The 22,427-nt window shown below is 45.4% G+C and overlaps 1 protein-coding gene across 2 annotated transcripts; it reads right to left on the reverse strand.

The window, feature by feature from the left end:
* Positions 1-545: 545 nt before the first annotated feature.
* On the reverse strand, positions 546-21,260 carry AAR2 (AAR2 splicing factor homolog). 2 transcript variants are annotated; one of them, XM_025398579.1, is made up of 4 exons: positions 20,876-21,260; positions 17,045-17,854; positions 12,453-12,682; positions 546-1,902 (listed from the first exon to the last, which is right to left on the reverse strand). In XM_025398579.1, exons 2-4 carry the CDS (start codon positions 17,799-17,801, stop codon positions 1,735-1,737), a joined length of 1,155 nt encoding a protein of 384 aa, XP_025254364.1. In that variant the 5' UTR covers positions 17,802-17,854; positions 20,876-21,260; the 3' UTR covers positions 546-1,734. The 2 variants fall into 2 exon arrangements, with proteins under 2 accessions (XP_025254364.1, XP_025254363.1); XM_025398578.1 differs by having other exon boundaries at positions 21,174-21,254.
* Between the last annotated feature and the right edge of the window lie 1,167 nt (positions 21,261-22,427).

Genomic DNA, 22,427 nt, shown 5'->3' on the forward strand with positions numbered 1-22,427 from the left:
CACCATCTGATTCCAGAATATCTTCATCACCCCAAAAAGAAATCCCAGGCTTATCAGCAGTCACTCCCATCCCAGTCTCTTATTCTCTGGTAACCACTAATTGACTCCCTCTCTGTGGATTTGCCTATAGTGGACATGCCACGTGAATGGAATCATGTCATAGGTGGTCCCTGTCTTTGACTTAGCACGTTCTCAAGGTTCATCCATGCTGTAGCATGTATCAGGACTTCACTCCTTTAAAGATAGTTTTCACAAGCTCCCCAGGTAGTTCCGATAAGTGGGCTTTGGGAGAAAAAGAGGAGCCAATTCATATAAGGTGAATCTTGGGTTATTATTGAGACATGGGGCCTCATCCCTTCTTCCTTGTGTGCCTGTCTCAGGGGCCTCAGAGGAACAGGAGGAACACTGGCTGCCCGCCTCTTCCAGACTCCAGAGGTTGGGCAGGTCTCCCAGACACTGGAGGGAGGTGTGTGTCTATGGACAGCAGCCTGGCTGCTCTGGAGATAGGCGGATTAGCTGCAAGAGACACACACACAAGGGGATTCTGTCTCAACTCGAAGACTTTAATGTACATTATGCTCTTGGAAAAACATCTCCAAGGAAACAAGTGGAAGCAAAAGTCTTAACCAGCAGGGATTCTCATTCAAAAACCTGGTGTGAGCCCCAGCCTTGGAAAAGGATGGCACAGGGACTGTGATCATAGTACAGCAGTTTGATGTCAGGGTGGCAGGGCCTGTGTACTTGTCTAGAGAGGAACCCTGCCACACAGCACGAAAGGCGTGCCCCCAGGACTCCCAAGGAACCAGGAGCTTATTATTCCAGTGACTGACAGCTCCACGGCAGGACTGGGAAGATTTAGGCTGACCAGGTCTTCTTCAGCACTTGGAAGGCACAAAACTTCCTAAGGGCCTTAAGAAGCCTGCCCTGGGCAGAAACCTTTCTGGTTGTTGTTGACGCTCCAGGTCATCAGAAACAGTGACAGTGGCTCTGGTGAGGAAGGGGAGGGTCCCACTTCTGGGTGAGGCCTCAGGATGGAGCAGGTGGGAGGTAACAGCACCAGCAAGGCCCCTGAGGTCAGGGGCCACACCCACCTTGGGAGATGACCCACTGGGCCTCTGGACATGAGAATGGGATTTTGATGGAGAAAGCTGAAGCTGACCACCTGCCAGATTGAATCCAGCTGCCTCCCTTGACACTCTCTTCCCAATCAAGGGCTTCCAAGAAGCCGCAGGCCCAAGTCCTCTGCTCCCATTCAGCAAGAGGCAGGCTCATTTCCCCATCACCCTGCATTTAACTGCAAAAAAAGTCACCAACCGACCTCTCAGACCCCCTGGGCAATCCAGGGTTTCTTGTTTTCTAAGCTCCTATGGAACAAGCAATCAGTTCTTTCTAGGACTTTTGGTTCAATTCCTTCTCACTCAGAGTTCCGGAATCTGGTTGCCATGTAGGCAGGTCTCCCCTAGGAGTTTCTGTAAGAGCCTGTGTGAAATTCAGCCAGGTTAGCACCAAGGCCCAGCTGATGGGGAACGCACAAATGTGCCTTCAGGATAGGTACAGCCTCTTTGGCAATGAAGAAACATATTTATCAGTGAAAAAGGGAATTCTGGCTCCATCTTTGTGGGATCTGGAGAGATTGCTGCCCTCACAGGTCCCAGGATAGGAAGAAGTAAATGGAGAGGCCAGGACTGCAGCCCTGTGGCAAGGGGCCCCTCGCAGCTGAGAGCGCTGCCCGAGTTAGCCCATCTCGGTGCCCTCAGGGAGCTCCACCACCACAGGGGCACAGTCCTCAGGTTCTGCAGCAAAGTCCCACCGGAACTTCTTGGTCAGGTGAGCTTGGAACTTTTCAGCTTTCTTCCTCAGGGTGGCATCCACGGCAATGCTGCAGGCAGAGGAAAAGAAAACCTACAGAGAACAGAGGATAAGTCACTCCTGAGAAGATGGGGGGCGAGCGCGAGAAAGCTGTGGAAATTTCCTCATGGTGTTCGGCTCTCTGGGGCGGGTGGATCAGCTGCCACTGGCATAGGCCCAGGACACCTGCTGTGCTCCCCCCAAACCAAGAAAGAAGGTCCAAACCCAGCTGAGATGCTAGGGCAGGACTAGAATGGAAAATTACTATCTGGGCAGAGATGCCCCACTGTTAAGGCTGGGGCCATGACTCCGGCCCCACCCCCTGGGGGGTTCTACTGGACACCTAGGCAGTATCCCAGAGGAACAGGTAGTAGCTACACCAGTTGGTACTAAGGTCCTAAGAAAGGCTTGGGGGTGCTTATAAGCCCCTGGACCCCATAAAGTCCTAGGCGCCAAGCCAACAAGACTGAATTGCTGCTCTAATCTTCTAAATGGGCCACAGGCTGCCAGTTTGAGGCTTCTATCCCCCTTAAAAGCTGCCTTTGATTTTTTTTTATTGTGGTAAAATATACAGATGGACCCTGACTTACGATGGTTCAATTTACGACACTTCGACTTTATGATGATGCAAAGTGATACACATTCAGAAGAAGCCACATTTTGAATTGTTTCTTTCAGTACAGTATTAAAGAAATTACATGAGATATTCAATACTTCGTTATAAAATAGGCTTTGTGTTAAATGGTTTTGCACAACTGTAGGCTAGTGTTAGTGTTCTGAGCACGTTTGAGGTGGGCGAGGCTGAGATGCAATGTTAGGGACATTAGGTGTAATCAATGCATTTTTGACTTACAGTATATCTGACTTTACAGTTTATTAAGACATAACCCCATGGGAAGCTGAGGAGCATTTGTACATAAGATCTACCACTTCAACCATTTTTAAATATTTTTTTTTAATTGTGGCAAAATATACATATTACTTTTAGCCATTTTAAGTGTACAGTTGAGTAGCATTAAGTACATTAACATTGCTGTACAACCATCATCACCATCCATCTCCAGAATGACCCCATCATCCCCAACCAAAACTCAGCAGCCATTGAACAGCAACTGCCCCTCCCTCCTCCCTCCAGGCCCTGGCAACCCACATCCTACTTTCCATCTCTATGAATTCGACTACCCTATCCCCCTTCCCTCCTCCCACCAGGCCCTGGCAACCCACATTCTACTTTCCGTCTCTATGAATCTGTAGGCACCTCATCTAAGTGGAATCATACAGCATTTGTCCTTTTGCAACTGGCTCATTTCACTTAGCATAATATCCTTCAAGGTTCATTAATGATGCAGCATGTGTCAGAATTTCCTTTCTTTTGAAGGCTGAATAATATTCTGTTGTACGCAGATACCACATTTTGTTTGTCTATTCATCTGTCAATGTCCATTTGTGTTGTTTTTACCTTCTGGCTATTGTGAATAATGCTGCTATGAACATGGGTGTACACATATCTCTTAGGGTCTCTGCTTTCAATTCTTTTGCACAGAAACCCAGGAGTGGAGCTGTTGGATCAGACGGGAACTCCGTTTAAATTGTGATGAACTGCCACACTGTTTTTCACAGGGGCCTTACCATTTTATATTCCCACCAGCAATGCACAAATGTTCTCATTTCTCCACATCCTGGCCAACGCCTGTTATTTTCTGTGTGTGTTTAAATCATAGCCATTCTAATAGGTGGGAGGTAGTATCTTACTGTAGTTTTGATTTGCATTTCTCTAATGATCAGTGGATATTGAGTATGTTTTCATGTGCACATTGGCCATTCTGTATCTTCTTTGGTGAAATGTCCATTCAACTTCCTTGTCAATTTTTAAATTGGGTTGTTTTTGCATTGTTGAGTTGTAGGAGTTCTTTCTATATTCTATTAACCCCTTATTCTGATGCTCTCATGAACAGTTTCATTTAATACAAACATGGGCAGGGGAGCAGAATGGTAATTTTTTCCACATCTGAAACCCCATTCCAGATTGTCCGGGATCCCAGCCCCTTCCTAAGAGTAACAGCAAACCCATGATTCCTTCTTATATTGTTTTACTGTTTTCAAAGAAGTTTCACAGAGCATCCAACTGGATCCTCCCAACACCCTGGGAAGATACAACAGAATGCCTATTTTAAGGAAATGGAAGCTGAGAGGAGTTAAATGACTGAATACAAATTACCCAGAAAGGAAGAAGTGTTTTTTCCCAGACTACCATCTGCTACCCTACAGGCCCACCCAGAGACACAGGGGTGTGACGGTGGAAGAAGCTCTTTGATCCACATCACCCTCATGCCACAGTTGGCTTTCAGGCCACCATGGAAAGATGCTGGGACCCAGGAGACCTGACCCAACAAAGGCAACAGGCGTACTCTGCAGCTGATTCCAGAGGCAATATTCCTCCCACCCGCTTCTGTGCCATCTTCCTGTTAGCAGGAGTGCGGCTTGTTTTCAGTGGTCTTTGTCTGGAGCCATTCCGTTGGAGTAGCAGCAGTGTGAGCCCAGGGAAAAGTGATGCGGGGGAAGGAGGATGGTACAGAATCCAGCTTCATTAACTTGGGAATCGACTATATGTAGGAGTGGGAAGCACAGCCACAACAAAATGCCAGATCAATAACTAATTAGAGGGGCTGTGTGATCTTGGTGGTGAGGGCCATGGGGAAGCCAGGGGTCGGCCTGTCTGTAGGCAGCTAGTGGAGCCTGCCTGGAGCAAGGCTGAACTCTGGGGAGGGGCCTGGTACGGACAGCACAGAAGCCTTCTCTCAAACAGTTTTAGCTCTGGAGGCCCTGCACACCCATAAGGCCATCCCCAGAGGTTGTGGGGAGCCTGCTGGGCTGAATTAGCAAGTCTCTTCCAGTTTCCCTTTCTTACATGGGAATTGGATGACTTTCCACAGTCCCTGCTCTTCAGCCACTGAGCAGCCGCCCAAACATGTGCCACTGCTTCCTCTGCGCCTTTCTGCACACACGCTTTTCCCTCTGCTCTTAACACCCTTCCACCTCCTGCTTTCTCCTCCTTCACCTACGAATTTCTCCTAAAGACTCAGGCTTGGCTCAGACATCACCTCCTTTAGGATGTCTTCCAGACCAAGGATGGAGCGGGTGCTCCTCTGCGCTCCCTCAGCCCCAGGACTACCTTGATCAGTCTCAGTAAGGTAACAGGCCATTTGCTGTTGATCTCGCCCACCAGACAAGGAACAACCTCACAGCAGCGGCTCTTTCACACTGTGCTCCACTCTCAGCACAGCGCCCAACACACAAAAAGAACCCATTAGATGTTTCGTGAACAGAAGAATGAAGACAACCACAGGTTCAATTTTTGGTTCACTTTTGTACAGTGCCTAGCACCAAACAGCTGTTCAATAATGATGTGGTGATGCCGGGGAGAATGAAAGGCTCATCTTAGGGAGGAGGCACCTTCTTTACTAGGCCCCTGAACGCCATGGCTCTCAAGCCACCTCCTTGTGACATGAACTGCTCGGACCTCTGTTCCCCAGCACTGTGCCCAAGCCTCCCTCATGGCATTCCTCACACTGTGCTTGTATCACAGTGATTTGCACCCTCTAAATGTGGGGACTGCGTCCTAATTATTGATGTGTCCCACAAAGCATATTGCCCAGGGCCAGGTATAGAGTTAGAGCCCAAAGGGTACTCCCCAAATGACCTAATGAGACCCAGAAACTGCCCTGCACTTGGCAATGGCCAGCAGTGACAGGCTAGAACAAGCTGGGCTCACGCTCATCACCCATCTTCCCGAAGCACCTCTCAAACACTGCCTGGGAATAAATTCCACTAAAGGCAGGTAAAACAGACACCTTCAGTCTAACAAATAAGGTTTCTAATTTAAAAAGTGCTTCGTCCTTTTTAAAGAACTCACCAACTTGATCTTTACCACAGCCTGGGAGGCAGCCCAGGAACTGACTATTCCCACCGTAGAGGTAAGACACTAGGCCTGCTGCAACACGCAGTGACGAATGCTGAGCAAAGTCCTGTCAAAGCAGAGGCATCTCTGCTTCATCCTTCCCCTACCCAGACCTTTTGTCTTGACAGAGGCTTAATCCATCCCTAATATTCAGTTTTAGCACTGCCTTGTGGGGAACCAAGGTGCTTCTGGAACTGTCCCCTCTGCAGCCTCTAGGACACAGGGCATAGTCTGGATTGACTTAAAAAAAAAAACAAACAAAAAATCAACCTTATTGTGGTACAACTTACACACAATTAATTTTATTCATTTATTTATTTATTTATTATTTATTATTTTTATTTATTTATTTTTTTTGAGATGGAGTCTCGCTGTGTCGCCCAGGCTGAAGTGCAGTGGCATGATCATATCTCTCTGCAGCCTCGAACTCCTGGGCTCAGCATCCCAAGCAGCTAGGACTACAGGTACGCCACCAACACCTAGACAATTTTTTTTTTTGAGACAGGGTCTCACTCTGTCACCCAGGCTGGAGCACAGTGATGTGATCACAGCTCACTGCAGCCTTGACCTCTGTGCTCAAGTGATCCACCCACCTCGGCCTCCTCACTAGTTGAGACTATAGATGCCTGCCACCATGCCTAGCTAATTTTGTATTTTTTGTAGAGACAGGGTTTCGCCATGTTGTCCAGGCTGGTCTGGAACACCTGGGCTCAAGTGATCCTTGCACCTTGTTTTCCCAAAGTGCTGGGATTAAAAGCATGAGCCACCACGCCTGGTATTTTTTTTTTTTTTTTAATTTTTTGTAGAGACAGGTTCTCACTGTGTTGCCCAGGCTAGTAAATTCATCAATTTTAAATGCTCAGTTCATCTGGACAAATATATATATACCCCCATGCAACCACCATGTGATATATGTTCACAGTGTTTGCTTTTGGTATCCAGTTCTGAGTTTGAAGGTGCATATAAATTTGTGTAACCATCTCCCCAGTCAGGACATGGAACCATCCCATCACTCCAAACAGCTCCCTCATGCTGCCCCTTAGCAGTCAAACCCTTCCCTCACCACTAACCCCTGGCATCCCCTGATCTATTTTTGACCACAGTTTCACAAACTTGGTATTTGTAAAAACTCCTCACAATTCAGAGTGAAGATGTTTAAATACTACTTAGTTTCCAAGAAATAACTTATTCTGATTCTTTTACTTTCAGATTAATTTTATGCCTTCTTTAGGAAACTTAACAGTGATCTAGTTATTTTTTCACTAAAACAAAATCAAATCAACACTTTTTAACATCACTGGGACATAAATCACCTTAATCTCAGCAGATTAATACTAAATATTTAAAAAGTACTTTTGAAATAGGATAATATTTTGTAAACAAACGCATTTATCTAAAACAAAAAGCACATCTACTGGGTGTTTTTCTTCAAATATAAAATAAAGCATGAACACTTTAATCATTTAAACTGTGTATTATGAAATTCTAAATTACTTTAGTCATACATGTGAAAGCTTCTCTTAAACCTAAGTTAAATAAATTGAGTTCAGTTAGGTCACCTCGAGAAATTCAAAATATCAAGGTAGTAGCTATGTCACTATCTTATCCTATTTTTTTAGCTAGACCAAAAAGATGACATTTCCTAAATTTTTCAATTCCCAAATAATTATTCAACTTAGAATGAAACTAGCAATAGGTAGAAGATTTTGTTTCTACTTGCAGCAGAAGAAAGTGGTATTAAAAGCAAGACTATTGTTTCACAATGATGACCAGGAAGGTGAAAAGCAGCGAATGAGATCACCTGAGGGCAGTTTGAAAAATCTAGGATGTTTCATCTGGGGCTCTAATCATATACGGAAGCCCACCACAGGCTATTAGAATGTAAAGCTCAGCCTTGCCTTCCATTAGCTCTGTGGATTTTGAGCAAATTATGTGACCTCCCTGAGCCTGCTTCCTCATCTGTACAATGGGATTACAGACCTAGCCTCTAGCACTGTTGTGAGGGCTCAATGAGACTAAGCATGCAAAAGAAATAGCTAACGGCAAGAGTGTTAGGCATAGGCAGGCACATTTATCATAGTGGGCATCGTGATAAAAATACCATAGACCTCACTGTCGAGTTGGTGCTTTCCCCTCAAGAGTTAAAGATGAACGCATATTTAGAATACTAGCAAAAAAGGAAGTTGGAAAGCATACATGGCCTATTGTAACTAGAAGTATTTTTAAAAACAGGTTAGATGACTATATGCCTAAATACTACACAATCAACAATAAAAATCCTTATTTTGTACATAACTCACTTTCTAACATATCATTAAATTCAGATTATCCTTTCATTGGTTTTAAATGAATTATGATGACTTACGTTGCTTTAAATAAAAGAAAAAACTGTATCTATTTTTGTAAAACAAATCACTTTTATTCAAGTGAAATCCAAGGGATTTGTAAAAAACCAGTGGCTTCTACTCAAAAGGGCCTCACATGAGAAAGTCGAAAAAAAATTAATGGCTAAGAGCATCGCATTACGTGGCTGATTTTATCCATGCTAATGTGGCTGTTTTTAAGTGCTCACACACACAAACACCAATCCCTCTCCATGGGTAGTAGCCATTTAAGCTCCTAAGTAAGAAAGCCAGTTCCACTTACTTGACTACCTGGGAGGGCAGGCGGCTGGCTGAGGAAGCCTTTTATGGGCTGATTCATTCAGTCACAAATGCCCTGAGTGAATGCCTCTGTGTGGAGAACTGGACTCTCACTGCCAACATAGCATCAACGTGACTCTCCATTTAAAACAAAAAAAAAGTTTTATAATATACTTCTCCACATTGTGCCTTTTGAAATCTCAGTCATCCCTCAAGTGCATGGTCAAATGCCCCCACTTCCACCCTTGCATAAAACCATTCCTAGTCCTTTATCCCCTCAAATCTCAACCCCAGTCAGAATTAACCAGTCCCTCTTTGGTGCTCCTAATGCCCTTTGATCAGACTCCACTGTTTATACCTATGATATTTACATTGCCAAAATAATTATGAACTCTATCCACCTAAAAACACCCAATAACATGAAATGAAATAAATGTTAGGCCTTGACAACATATTGATGATAACCAGATATGAGCTGGGTGGATCACCTGAGGTCAGGAGTTCAAGACCAGCCTGGCCAACATGGCAAAACCTTGTCTCTACTAAAAACACACACAAAAAATAGCTGGGTGTGGTGGTGTGCACCTGTAATCTCAGCTACTTGGGAGGCTGAGGCCAGAGAATCACTTGAACCTGGGAGGCAGAGGTTGCAGTGAGCCAAGATTGCGCCATTGTACTCCAGCCTGGGCGACAGACCAAGACTATGTCTCAAAAAAAAAGAAGACAACCAGACGAACAAAACATAGGCCTCATGTAAAAGGAACCCATGACTCAGTGTGGGAGTCAGGCAGACAATATATTAATCTCATGCAATATGATAGTGACAAGTACAAAGTAGGCTAAGAGTAGGGAAAGGGGAGAAAGAGAGAGAGAGAGATTGAGAGAGAGAGAGGAGGGATGCCTTGAGGGCATGTTGTAGAATGAGCAAATATGTACCAGGGAGAGGGAAAATCAGGTTCGGGCAAGAAGGTATGAAACATGGGTATAAAGTTTCAGTTATGTAGGATGAAGAAGTTCTAGAGATCTGCTGGATGGCATGATGCTTATAGTTAACGATACTGTACTGAATACTGAAAATTTAGCATATCTCATGCTAAATTGTGTTTTTTACCACAATTTCATTTTTATTATTTATGTTTTTTGAGATGGAGTCTCACTCTTTTTGCCCAGGCTGGAGTATAGTGGCACAATCTCAATTACCACAATCTCTGCTTCCCCAGTTCAAGAGATTCTCCTGCCTCAGCCTCCTGAGTAGTTGGGACTAGAGGCACCCGCCACCATGCCCGGCTAATTTTTGTATTTTTAGTAGAGACGGGGTTTCACCATGTTGGCCAGGCTGGTCTCGAACTCCTGACCTCAAGTGATCCTCCAGCCTCTGCCTGCCAAAGTGCTGAGATTACAGGCGTGAGCCACCACGGAACGGCCATGTTTTTTACCACAATTTTTTTTAAAAAGCATGAAACAGCATAGCCTATCTGGGAACCTGCAAAGAGACCACTGTCGCTGGAGTTGATGGGGGAAAACAGAGAGAGGGAGGAGAAGCTGGAGAACAGGATAAGAAGCCAGATCAGAATGGCCTTTGCGAACAATGTTTGGGCTTTTAATTTTCTAGGCAATGAGGAACCACAGAGAAGCAGGATCACAGCTGCATTATGGAGCAGCACCTCAAGTGGCAGCGTGGGAGAGAGATGGGGTAATGGGTAAGCATGGAGGCTGGTAAACTCCGATGCAATCTAGGTAAGACCAAAAGGCTGGGGCTAGGGAAATGGTACTAGGGCAGGACTGCCTTCTAAAATACTTACTGCTATCTGGAGTTACTTAGTTAGTTAACTTCCTCAAAATACAAGAGTCAAGTCAGTGACTCTGTTTTGCTCACAGGTATATTCCCAGTTCTAGAACAGAGTCTTCTATACAGCAGATGCTCAGCAATTACCTGCTAAATCAATGAACAAATCCGTTGAGGGCAGGAACCCTGGCTAACTCATATATATATATATATATTCCTCAACACTTTCAGTAGAATGTTATATATGAAGAATGCTCAGACTTTTTTTTTTTTTTTTTTTTTTTTTGGGACATGCCCTGGATTTTTCCAAATAATGACATCGAATTTTCTTGGTGAAAAGTCCAAAGACTGAATGTTTCCAACCATCAGCTTTGCACAACCCACCTGGGCATCCAGCAATCCAGCTGGGCACTTTCTGTTTTGTAAATCATTGCTGGCAACAAAGCCTGGCAATTACAGAGCTCAGCTGCTGGTTGTGCTAACAATGGTCCCGACAGCCAGTGACACCGTGGCCCTCCCGTGTTTGTGCGACAGCATCAATGTGCATCAGAAGGGAAACAGCCACTGCCAGAGGCAAGTTAGCAGGCTAATGCCTCCTCACACTGCCTCACAACCCATAACCAGTACCTTTGGGGAAAATTTTCCCCACAGAGGAAGGACAAACGGGTTTAATTTCTCTGTTACATGAAGAACCAGTAAAAGGACAGTTTTATAGCTCTTCTGAGTGGAACAGACCGGGCTCAAACCATGCGCTTGACTGACTCATTGCCATGGTTTACACAGGTCCTTCAACTGCCAGCTTTAAGTCAGATGCTTGCTCACAAGGACTCGTCCAACAGTAGGTTGGCTTTAGAAAAGCGTTCTGTACCTCTGAGAAACAGGACCTCGATGAAGTCTTCACTGATATCAATCAATAATCCTTTCTAGGGGATTCACTGTATTCACTACACAAGGGCATAAGCACAGGCAGGAAACCAAGACTCAGGCCTGGGTACAAATCCTGACCTCCATCTGCCAGCTGTATGACTTCAAGTAAATGATTTAACTGTTCTCAGTGTTCTCATTTGTAAAGTGGGAATAATACCTCCATCTTACAGGGTTCCAAAGGGATTCAATGAGTGAACAGGGTCTCACTCTGTTGCCCAGGCTGGAGTGCAGTGGCACGATCACGATCATTGCTCACTATAGCCTCAAATTCCTGGGCTAAGTGATCCTCCTGTCTCAGCCTCCCAAGTAGCTAGGACTACAGGTATGCATGACCATACCTAGCCATTTTTTAAATTTTTGTAGAGACGGGGTCTCACTATATTGCCCAAGCTGGTCTTTAATTCCTGGGCTCAAGTGATCCTCCTGCCTTCACCTCCCAAAGTGTTGGGATTACAATCATGAACCACCACACCCAGCCCCAACATTTAATGAATATTCATCCCTTCTGTTACCCTGAGTGGGATTGGAAGGTTGGTGAAAAGCTGCCTTATATGGAGCAGGCCTCATGGGGGTACTACACACAGACAGAAGAAAGAAGCTCATGGGAGGGAAAGTATGGAAACTGATAGTTGGCAGCTTCTGCCTCTTCTATTCTTGAGAAAGTTACACAATGTGAGTGACAGAGGCTGTCCCAAGTACATAAAGGAAACTAATCTGTTTGCAAAGGGAGGAAATAGCATAGGATGAAGATTGTAAGTTGTTTGAAGCTTCTTTCCTAATTACCACTCATAATGAAAATTTAATTGCCAAGTTAAAAGCAAATTTCACTTTTTCTGTCATAGAATCTCTGCAGAAACTGGCACATTTTGTTTGAACAGGAAATCAAAGTTATTTTAATGCTTAAATGAGATCTAAGGAGCTGCAGATGTTTCACTGGGAATAAAAAACTTCAAAACTTTGCTTTACTGGGTTGTAGCAATTCATGGCTACAGGGAGAAAGAAAAGCTGTTTTAAGCTGAGTAAACCAAAGCAGTGGAAGGAATTCAAATCCAAGTACCCCACTGTACTTAGGCACACTGGGGATGAGGTATAGGGTGAGCGTGGTACAGAGAGAAAATTTCTGGCATAGAAACACAATTGAGTAAGAGAGAGAAAACCAGGAAATATCCCAAGACTAGGAAACTGAAATATAAACATTTTTGGGTCATGGAAGAATAGCAAGAAACAAAACACATACTGTTCCTCAATTCTGACCCACATCTGCATCAGCTCAGTCAGAAAGACTGCTCACCTGTAAGGTGCTGGTGAGGAAGTTGTCTTGGGAGACAATGTCTACAAAGAAGTCAGCGGGGATCTCACCAAGCTGGTGGTACAGGATGGAGATGAGGTTGATGTAGAGAGTGTGGTGCTTCACCATGGCTGCTTCTGACCGGCACAGGAGGTTCAGGAGCCGCTTCCAATGCTCAAATGCCTCGTACACATTCCCCAGCAGGAAGCACACAAAAGCAAACTGGAGTTCACCTGAAAGGTGCAGAGAGGAGAAGTGATTCTGAGGGAGAGGAGAACCAGCTGACACTCTCCATCACTGTTCACAAGGCCATCAATTCCACTGGACCTCAGCAACAGATTACCTTTTATCCTTGTCACTCCTGCAGAGCCTGGCATGGGATTTTGCACCTAACAGGTACTCAACAAATGTTTGCTGAACCGCTATGAATTCAAGCCATGGGAAACCAACCTGTGGCTTTGGATTTCTGTAAAGTCAGACTGCAAGAGAAGAAGTATTCCCAGTATTTGCCTGGCATTTTAAGTTTACAAAATGTGTTCATGGATATTATGCCAAGTGGCTCTCAAACCTGGCTGCCCATCAGAATCACTGAGAGTCTGTTAAAAGTAAAGCTACCCAAGCTTCCCCCTCAGAGGTTCTGGTTGAGGAGAGATGATGGGGCCTTCATATCTGTAGCTCTGACAAGCTCCCCAGGTGATTCTGATGCGGATGGTCTGCTCCAGGGTCACAGAAATACTGCACTACACCATGTAACCCTCAGCCCAACTCCACAGGCGATCAGGAAGGTGGTATTTGCCTCATTTTACAGATGAGGTCAAGGGCTTGCCCAAGGCCGCACTTCAATGCTTCACAATGTGGGCAATGGAAAGATAAAACAGATTCTCTATTGGGTGGGAACAGTTCTAGGACCTCCCACCAAAGAAAAATTCCTGAGTACTTATTCCAGGGTCAGCATGCCAGCCAGATTATTTTTTGTTTGCTTAATCACAGGGCTCTGTGATTTAATCTCTATGAGCAGCTTGGTGGCTAAGAGCATGGGCTCTGGAGCCAAACTGCCTAGATTCAAATCTTAGCTCTGCCACTTAGCAGCTGTGTGACCTTGGGCAAGTTACTCAATCTATTAAGACCTGGATTTCCTTATTTGAGGGTTGCAGCAAAGATTAAATGAATGGATACAGTACACGTAAAGCACTTAGAATAACACCTGGCACAAAGTAGCACTCAAAAAATATTATGTTCCCAATTTCTATCAGATGCCCATCTCAAACAAAGAGACCTGATGATCCAGACACCACTGTCCCTGGGCAAGTAACGGGGTCTCTGGTTACCGCAGAATTACTGCCACTCATCACAGGCATTCTCTCTGCTTCAAAGGTGGCTGGAAATTTAATGAGGTATATGTCCATGTGGGCCATAAAAAGAAGAGATGCACTCAACACCAAATACCTCTTTAAATGCATAGTGTTTGATCTCTGCCACTTCCAGAGACCTGGAAAAACTAGCTCCCTGTCCTAAGCATATGGAACTAAGTTTGATTTATGTGAATAGCTACCTGGTTGAGATATTTTGGATCTCTGACCAGTATTTTCAAATACAGTCAAATTTTCTTTGTGTAGTATATGTTAATGATTTGCTTCTTCAGCTGGCTTTACTTGGTTTGTGAAACTAAATATTAGCCTATGCTTTGCATTTAGGACATTTATTTAAATTTGTGCATTTCTGACCTTGTTTAAAATTTAATTATGACATCAAAAATAATTTCAAAGAGCTGTGATGTAGATTCAAAATTATCCCTGGACAGGTGTGGTGGCAGGGATAGTCCTAGCCCTTTGAGAGGTCAATGGAGGAGGATTGTTTGAGTTCAGGAGTTTGAGACAAGCTTGGGCAACACAGGGAGACCCTATCTCGACCAAAAATAATTAGCTGGGCGTGGTGGCACACACCTGTGGTCCCAGCTACTTAGGAGGCTGAGGTGGGAGATCACTTGAGCCCAGGAGGTTGAAGCTGCAGTGAGCTGTGATCATGCCACTGCACTCCAGCCCATGTCACCAAGTGAGGCCCTGTCTCAAAAAAAAACCAAAAAAACAAACAAAAAAAAACCCAACGAAGTTATTCCTGTAACAGACCTTTTCACAAGATATATTTTGAAGAATTGAAATGTTTAAGAGGTAGAAAGACAGGATTTCTATTCATTTTTAAGCCAGACTTTCAAAAGTTACTTATTACATGAAAATACTAATGCATTAAGATATACCTGTTAAAATATACATTATATCATCAGCTGACCCAATGATATAAAAAGTCCTGTCTAGGCACAGTAATCCCAGCACTTTGGGAAGCCAAGGCAGGAGGATCGCTTGGGCCCAAGAGGTTGAGGTGGCAGTAAGACATGATTGTGTGACTGTACTCCAGCCTGGGCGACAGAGCGAAACCCTGTCTCAAAAAAAAAAACAAAGTTCTTTTTTTTCTTTTTTTCTTTTTTTTTGAGACGGAGTCTTGCTCTGTCGCCCAGGCTGGGGTGCAGTGGCCGGATCTCAGCTCACTGCAAGCTCCGCCTGCCGGGTTTACGCCATTCTCCTGCCTCAGCCTCCCGAGTAGCTGGGACTACAGGCGCCCGCCACCTCGCCCGGCTAGTTTTTTGTATTTTGTAGTAGAGACGGGGTTTCACCGTGTTAGCCAGGATGGTCTTGATCTCCTGACCTCGTGATCCGCCCGTCTCGGCCTCCCAAAGTGCTGGGATTACAGGCTTAAGCCACCGCGCCCGGCCAAAAACACAAAGTTCTACATTCAAATTTCTCGCTCAACTTCCAACAAGAAAATATGCAAATTACCTGGAAAATTTGTAAATATATAATAGCTGTTCAAAATGTGACACATATTTGCTGTCACTAGTATTTAAGAAATATAAATAAGGTGCCATTTTTCAACTATCCAATTGGAAGAGGCCTTTGTTAAACTGCCATGCCCAATGCTGTCAAAGGTGATGGGCAATAGCTTCCTACTAGCCAGCAAGGATGCAAAACCTTCTCCCGGCAACATGCACAGTCTGACCCAGCAATTCTATCCCTAAATGTACGCATAAGTACACGCGAGAATGTTCACTAGATGATATATGTATATATATTTTTGAGACAGCTCTTGTTGCCCAGGTTGGAGTGCAATGGCGAGGTCTTGGCTCACTGCAACCTCCACCTCCTGGGTTCAAGTGAGTCTCCTGCCTCAGCCTCCAGAGTAGCTGGGACTACAGGTGCACACCACCCAGTTAATTGTTTATTTTTAGTAGGGGTTTCACCATGTTGGCCAGGCTGGTCTTGAACTCCTAACCTCAGGTGATGCCCCTCGGCCTCAGACTCCCAAAGTGCTGGGATTACAGGTGTGAGTCACCACACCCGGCCACTTGATGATATTTATAATAGGGAAAATAGGGAACATCTCAATGGTCCATAACAGAGAACTGGTCCAGTAACTATGGAACATGAAACAGCCCCTAAAAAAGTGACTGTTAGTGACATGAAAAAACGTTTATATTAAGGCAGATTACAAAGTAATAATATACTTCAATCCTGTTTTTATAAAAACTCATATATACATAGATGCATATACTGAATTTTAGTTTTTTTTTTTGAGACGGAGTCTCGCTCTGTCGCCCAGACTGGAGTGCAGTGGCATGATCTCAGGTCACTGCAAGCTCCGCCTCCCGGGTTCACGCCATTCTCCTGCCTCAGCCTCCCGAGTAGCTGGGACTACAGGCGCCCGCCACCTCGCCCAGCTAGTTTTTTGTATTTTTTTTAGTAGAGACGGGGTTCACAGTGTTAGCCAGGATGGTCTTGATCTCCTGACCTCGTGATCCGCCTGTCTCGGCCTCCCAAAGTGCTGGGATTACAGGCTTGAGCCACCGCGCCCGGCCCATATACTGAATTTTTAAAAGACTGAGAGGAGGTACATAGAAATAAACAGAGAAGACACTGAAATGAAATACACAGAAAAAAAGGAATATAAATATACCAAAATGTACAAATGGTTATTTCTAAGTAGTGAAGATTTGAAGTAAATTTTGTTTTTCTTCTATGATTAATATCTATCATTTTTGTAATAAAAGGGGAGGCAACAATAAAAACTGTAATGATTAAAAAAAAAAATCACTGTCCTGTTCTAAGCCAGTTGAGAGACCAACATCTTGAGGGTCAGGAGCAAACTGAGGAGGCAGGTGAGAGGCTACAGTGAGCAAAAGTCTGGCCCAGAAACCAAGAGTCCTGGGTTCTGGTCTCAGTTCAGCCACTCAGTGGGCCAAAGCTTTTCCTTCTGTAGGACTGGGCTCTATCAGTGGTTCCCAAACAGAAGATTATCTGTACTAGGTTCACCTAGGATGCTTGTTTATTAGACAGAAAGACAGACAGACAGAAACTGCGGGAGCCCCGCTCCAGATCTCTGGAATCACAATCTCCAGGGTTAAGGGTAAAGATACACCTGTATCTTCAGCCTCCTAGCCAGGTTTAGTTTCTGCTGGACTAACACAAGATGTACTCCCTATTGTAAAACACCTCTGCTAATATCCTCCCCTTGGCCCACTCCCAAAGAGCCTTGTTCCTTCTCACCAAGCACATCCTGGGGGCTGCTGGGGAACTGCTTGTTGAGCACAGTCTCCAGGGCATAGCTCAGGTCCATGCTGTGCTTGGTTATCTCTGCTGGCGTGGCACCCGCTGGGAACATCTGCGTGGGTAGCTCTGAGAAGCGGATCTCTGTCCCAGCTCTGGGCTTCATCTCTGGTAGCCGGGCCAGGCCCTCTTGGTAGCTCTTGCACTCAGTGCCACAGCGGGGTAGATTCTGCCCCACGCGGTCCTTGGTGTGCTTCATGGAGAGCACAGGTAGCACATCGGAGAAGGCACAGATCTGCCGGTTCTCAGGCTGCAGCTTCTCCACTGTGGCTTCGCTGATGAAGTTGGTGAGTGAGATCCACTTCTTCAGGGTGGCATATGGGTAAGGCCCCAGGAACTGGTCCAGCTCCTGGAGGTTGGCCCTCATGGCTTCCACCTCAGACTCTGGGGCTGGGGACAGGTCTACCTCTTCCCTGAGTGTGCTCCAGCGCAGCACTGTCAGCCCCCGCTGGTGCAGGCTAAGGAAGAAACCCATACGAGGGCCTACTTCCTTCGGATTAGCCTTGTCCACAGAGCTGTAGTAGAGGAAGTGGATGCCTGGAGGGATCATCTTCACGCCCCGGAACTTGGGCCCCACCTCCCAGGAGTTACAGTCAATCCCAAACTCTGTTCCCTTGGGCATGTTCAGGATGACAACAGTGGCCCCTTCAAAGAAGAGGCGCTTGGCTAGCTCAGGATCTATCTGCAAGGCAGCCATGGGGCCAGTGGTAGGTGACCAAAAGAACCCTTTTTCTTTGTCTTCCAGAACAGCTAAGAAAGAAAGAAATCAGAGTTAATCAGAATGTGGGGAAAGACGCTTCATTTGCTAAGCATTCTGTATGTGCCAGATATTGAATTAGACTCCTGACATAATTATTTCCCTTAATCCTCATGACAACCCTGCATTGAGTTTACAGATGAGAAAAATGAGGATTAAAAAGAAAGGATTTTTGTGTTTTGGTTTAACATGCAAGGACACTCCCTTCACAGCTACAAGATACCAGTGAAAGAAAAGTGACATGCTCATGGTCACACCAGGACCCAAATTAGAATCTGGGTACCCTGCCTGCAGGCCAGTGTTCTGTCCACCATCCACTCTTAACATCGTCTCAGATCTCTTTCTCACAAGAGAGGGTGAGGGTGGAAAATGCTTGGACGGCTCACTCTAAACTATAACTATGCCTAAATCATTTAAAACTGTAATTCTGCCTAAAAACTATCCCAAAAGATTTGGAAAGATTAAATCAAGTACATATCCAGTTTCCCATAAGCCTCAGGGAAGGCCCAGAAACGGACAGACGGTAGAAAGTGGAGGCTCAGCATCTAAAATTTGTTCGAGGTCTAGAGAGCTTTTCAACCACAAATCTCCCCTCTTCTTTCACTCATAAAAAACCTAAACTCCAGAGAGTGAAACAACTTCCCAAAGAGCCCACAATCAGTGGTGGCTCTGGACCATTCATCCAGAATGAATTCAGGTGGTAAAGCTGGCCTAGGAAGAGAAAGCAGGCCAGAAGAGAAAGAGCTTAGTACACTTATTTTACCTACTTCTAAATATCCCAGACATTGCCTCTGGGATATCGGCAAGAATGGTACCAACACAAACATATGTAAACAAACCATTATCTAACCTTCTAGTCCAAAGATACCTACCTGATTAATTTAACAAATACTCACTGACTGCCTGCATTGTGCCAGGATCTTTGCCAGGCCCCCAAAGAAACATCACAGATTAAGACAGTCACTGCCCTCTAGGCAATTCCAATCTAGCCAAGATGCCAAAATTTCACAAACAGAAAAACCAGCTGCCTGTTTAATTCTGTTTACTTTTTTTTTTTTTTCCGAGACAGGGTCTTGCTTTGTCACCCCGGTTGGAGTGCAGTGGCGTGATCTCGGCTCACTATATCCTCCACCTCCCGGGTTCAAGTGATTCTTGTGCCTCAGCCTCCCAAGTAGCTGAGACTACAGGTATGTGCCACCACGCCTGGCTAAGTTTTGTACTTTTAGTAGAGAGAGGGTTTCACCATGTTGCCCAGGCTTATCGGGAACTCCTGACCTCAAGTGATCCGCCTGCCTCAGCCTCCCAAAGTGCTGAGATTACAGGTGTGAGCCACCATGCCCGGCCCTGTTTACTCTTTTTACTTTAAATAAAACAAAATAAAACAGTGCAGAAACGAAGACCAATCCTTTTCCAAAAATAAGAGCACATTTTAACATCGTTACCTCAGAACCACCTCAAGTGACTCTTACCCTGAATCCACACTTTGCGTTTCACCAAACTGCAAGTCACAACCCATTTGTGGATTAGGAAATCAATATAAAGGTCTCAACAGCATTATTTTTTAAATGAAAATAACAGAAATTTTGAAATATCACAATACATCAAGAGTAGTAAAGCTAAGTACTGTTTTCTGGAGCTTTGTGTGTACACTTGGTTGTGTCATAAAATGTATTTGTTACTGTAGGTCACAGTCATAAAGGTTTGAAAGACACTGCTCTAAATAATTCATATCAACAGGCAGGGCACGGTGGCTCACGCCTGTAATCCCAGCACGTTGGGAGGCCGAGGTGGACAGACAACGAGGTCAGGAGTTTGAGACCAGCCTGGCCAATATGGTGAAACCCTGTCTCTACTAAAAATACAAAAAAATTAGCTGCACATGGTAGTGCGTGCCTGTAGTCCCAGCTACTTGAGAGGCTGAGACAGAAGAAGCACTTGAACCTGGGAAGCGGAGGTTGCAGTGAGCCAAGATCACACCACTGCACTCCAGCCTGGGGGACACAGCGAGATTCCATCTCAAAATAATAATAATAATAATAATTCGTATCATCTTCCTATTTGTAATCCTGAATTCAGAAAGTATTTCATGTTTGCTGAATGAACAGATATTCCATTTAGAATAACTGCTCATCAATTAGCCATTTTGCCTTGTGACATCTGTGTGCTCCTCCTTGATAATGACATTTCTTTCATTCTAATTCCACCAGTCTGTAATTCTATTCACTATATCTCCAGCAGCTGGCACAGGGCCTGGCACAGAGGAGATACTAGGAAAAGGTTTATTAAATATGCATAGAACTCTGCAGTCTACCAACCTCTGTCACTGACAGCTCTGTGAGTTCCTCACAGTCCTGGAACACCTAAAGTCACATCCATCCACTTCTCTCCACCACCTCCCTAATGCAAGCTACCATCGTCTCTCACTCAGAGTGCTTGCTCCTCAATCCATTCTCCATTCAAGAGCAGTAACCTTTTCAAAATACCAATCTAATCACATCACCACCCATGTCAGCTTCTGAGTGGTTTCCCACCTGGTTCTTGAAAAACCAAAATTCTTCCTATTACCTACAAAGCCTGCACGGTCTGACCCCTGGCAACCCCTTTAGCTTGTTTCACATCATGGTCCCCCACAAGCTCTCTGTTCCAGCCACAACGGCCTCTTTCAGACCCTGAAATTGGAGGCTCTCTCTCTTCAGATAGAAAACTCTTCCCTCCCCACTCGGTCAAATCCTTTTTTCTGATTGCAGCTCAATATTCACCTCCTCAGTAAAGGTTCCTTGACCTGGGGCTAGATCAGGTCTCCTGTGATATACCCTGGGGTGCCTTGTACCATTCCGTTTCAATGATCACAACTGCAGTTTTGGATGTCTGATTGAGGGCTGTCACCGCCACAAGACTTGAGTCCTGCCGTATCCCTAGCACAGATTCGACGCTTAGTAAATATTTATTTAATACAAATATGATATCCATTTTGTAAACGAGAAACAAAAGCTCAATTCGGAGAAAGACCTTACTGGAAGTCACGCAGAGAGTAGGGCAGAGCCATGTCGAGTGCAATCAGGGTCTCCGGCCCCCAGGCTCTAAAGTTAAGAAAAACGCGAAGTAACTCCGTGTGACTCGGGAAGCCCTGGCGACGGCTTCTCAGGAAGGGCCTCCAGAGACACCAGCGTCCCACAAGCAGAGAACCAGCCGCCCCAGCGAGGTGGGCCTAGTTCAAGGCACTCCGTGACTCTGAGCCGAGAAGAGGGGCGGCCCGGCCACACAAACACAGGGAATCAGGAAAGGAAAAAGAGGCCAGGAGGCCACACTCACCGCCTCGCCCCACGTTCTGGTACCGCGGAAACGCACCGGAAGTTCTCCCGCTTTGGCGTCTGACTGGAGCCACCGGGAAAGCGGTCCGGCCGAGCCCTGGGTCGCGGGAAGAATGGCCCGTACCTGCAGGTTCCGCCGGATGCAATGTTGCCTTTTGCTACTCTTAGTTTCTCGTTTTAGCTTCTGAACTGTGAACAACTTTCATTAACCTTTGCATTTTATATCCCCTTCCAGAAACACAGACACCAGCCATCTTACTTTGGGCGCAAGCAGTCATGGTCACTAAAGCATAACCAAGACTTGTACCAATGGCTACTATTCAGTAGTAGCCAGTCAGGCGCTCGGTCACTGTCTTTGTCAGCTAGTCTCTATCCGGGTCACAGTGTCTCAGCTTCCAGTCACACTCAGCCCTCGGGGAGAGCCTCAGAAACCCAGCCCAGAGAGAACCAGCGTCAGCCTCCGCTGCTGCAGCAGCAGCAGTCACCACCTCAGTCCCTCTGATCCCGCGTCCTTCCTGCAGGCCAAGTCCTAACATCTTAGTCAGGCTATCAACGCTCGAGGGAAGAAGCTGCCTGTCTTGTTCCTCACTGTTTCCCTGGAACCGAGCACAAAGCCAGGCACAAAAGCTCAGCTGAGTACATATATTATGCATTTAATTAATAATGATGATAATTTGGTATTAATAAATAACTTCTATTTGTGAGTCTAACCCTGCACTATTAATCAGGGTTCCACCAAAGATGCAGAGCCAGTAGGAGATCTATGTTAAGTGATTTATTGCAAAGAATTGGCTTATGTGATTTTAGGCAGGCAACTTGGGTCTTTCTTTTTTTTTTTTTTCTTTGAGACACAGTGTCACTCTGTCACCCAGGCTGGAGTGCAATGGCGTGATCTCGGCTCACTGCAACCTCTGCCTCCTGGGTTCAAGCCATTCTCCTGCCTCAGCCTCCCGATTACAGGCGCCTGCCACTATGCCCAGCTAATTATTTTATTTTTAGTAGAAACAAGGTTTCACCATGTTGGCCAGACTGGTCTCGAACTCCTGACCTCAAGTGATCCACTGCCTCAGCCTCCCAAAGTCCTGGGATTATAGGGGTGAGCCACCACGCCTGGACTGCCTTCTTTTTTTGTTTTTGTTTTGCGATGAAGTCTTGCTCTTGTTGCCCAGGCTGGAGCACAGTGGTACGATCTCAGCTCACTGCAACTTCTGCCTCCCAGGTTCAAGCGATTCTCCTGCCTCAGCCTCCCTAGTAG

Source organism: Theropithecus gelada, chromosome 10 (genome assembly GCF_003255815.1).
Source record: "Theropithecus gelada isolate Dixy chromosome 10, Tgel_1.0, whole genome shotgun sequence".
In the NCBI taxonomy this organism is placed as follows: domain Eukaryota; kingdom Metazoa; phylum Chordata; class Mammalia; order Primates; family Cercopithecidae; genus Theropithecus; species Theropithecus gelada.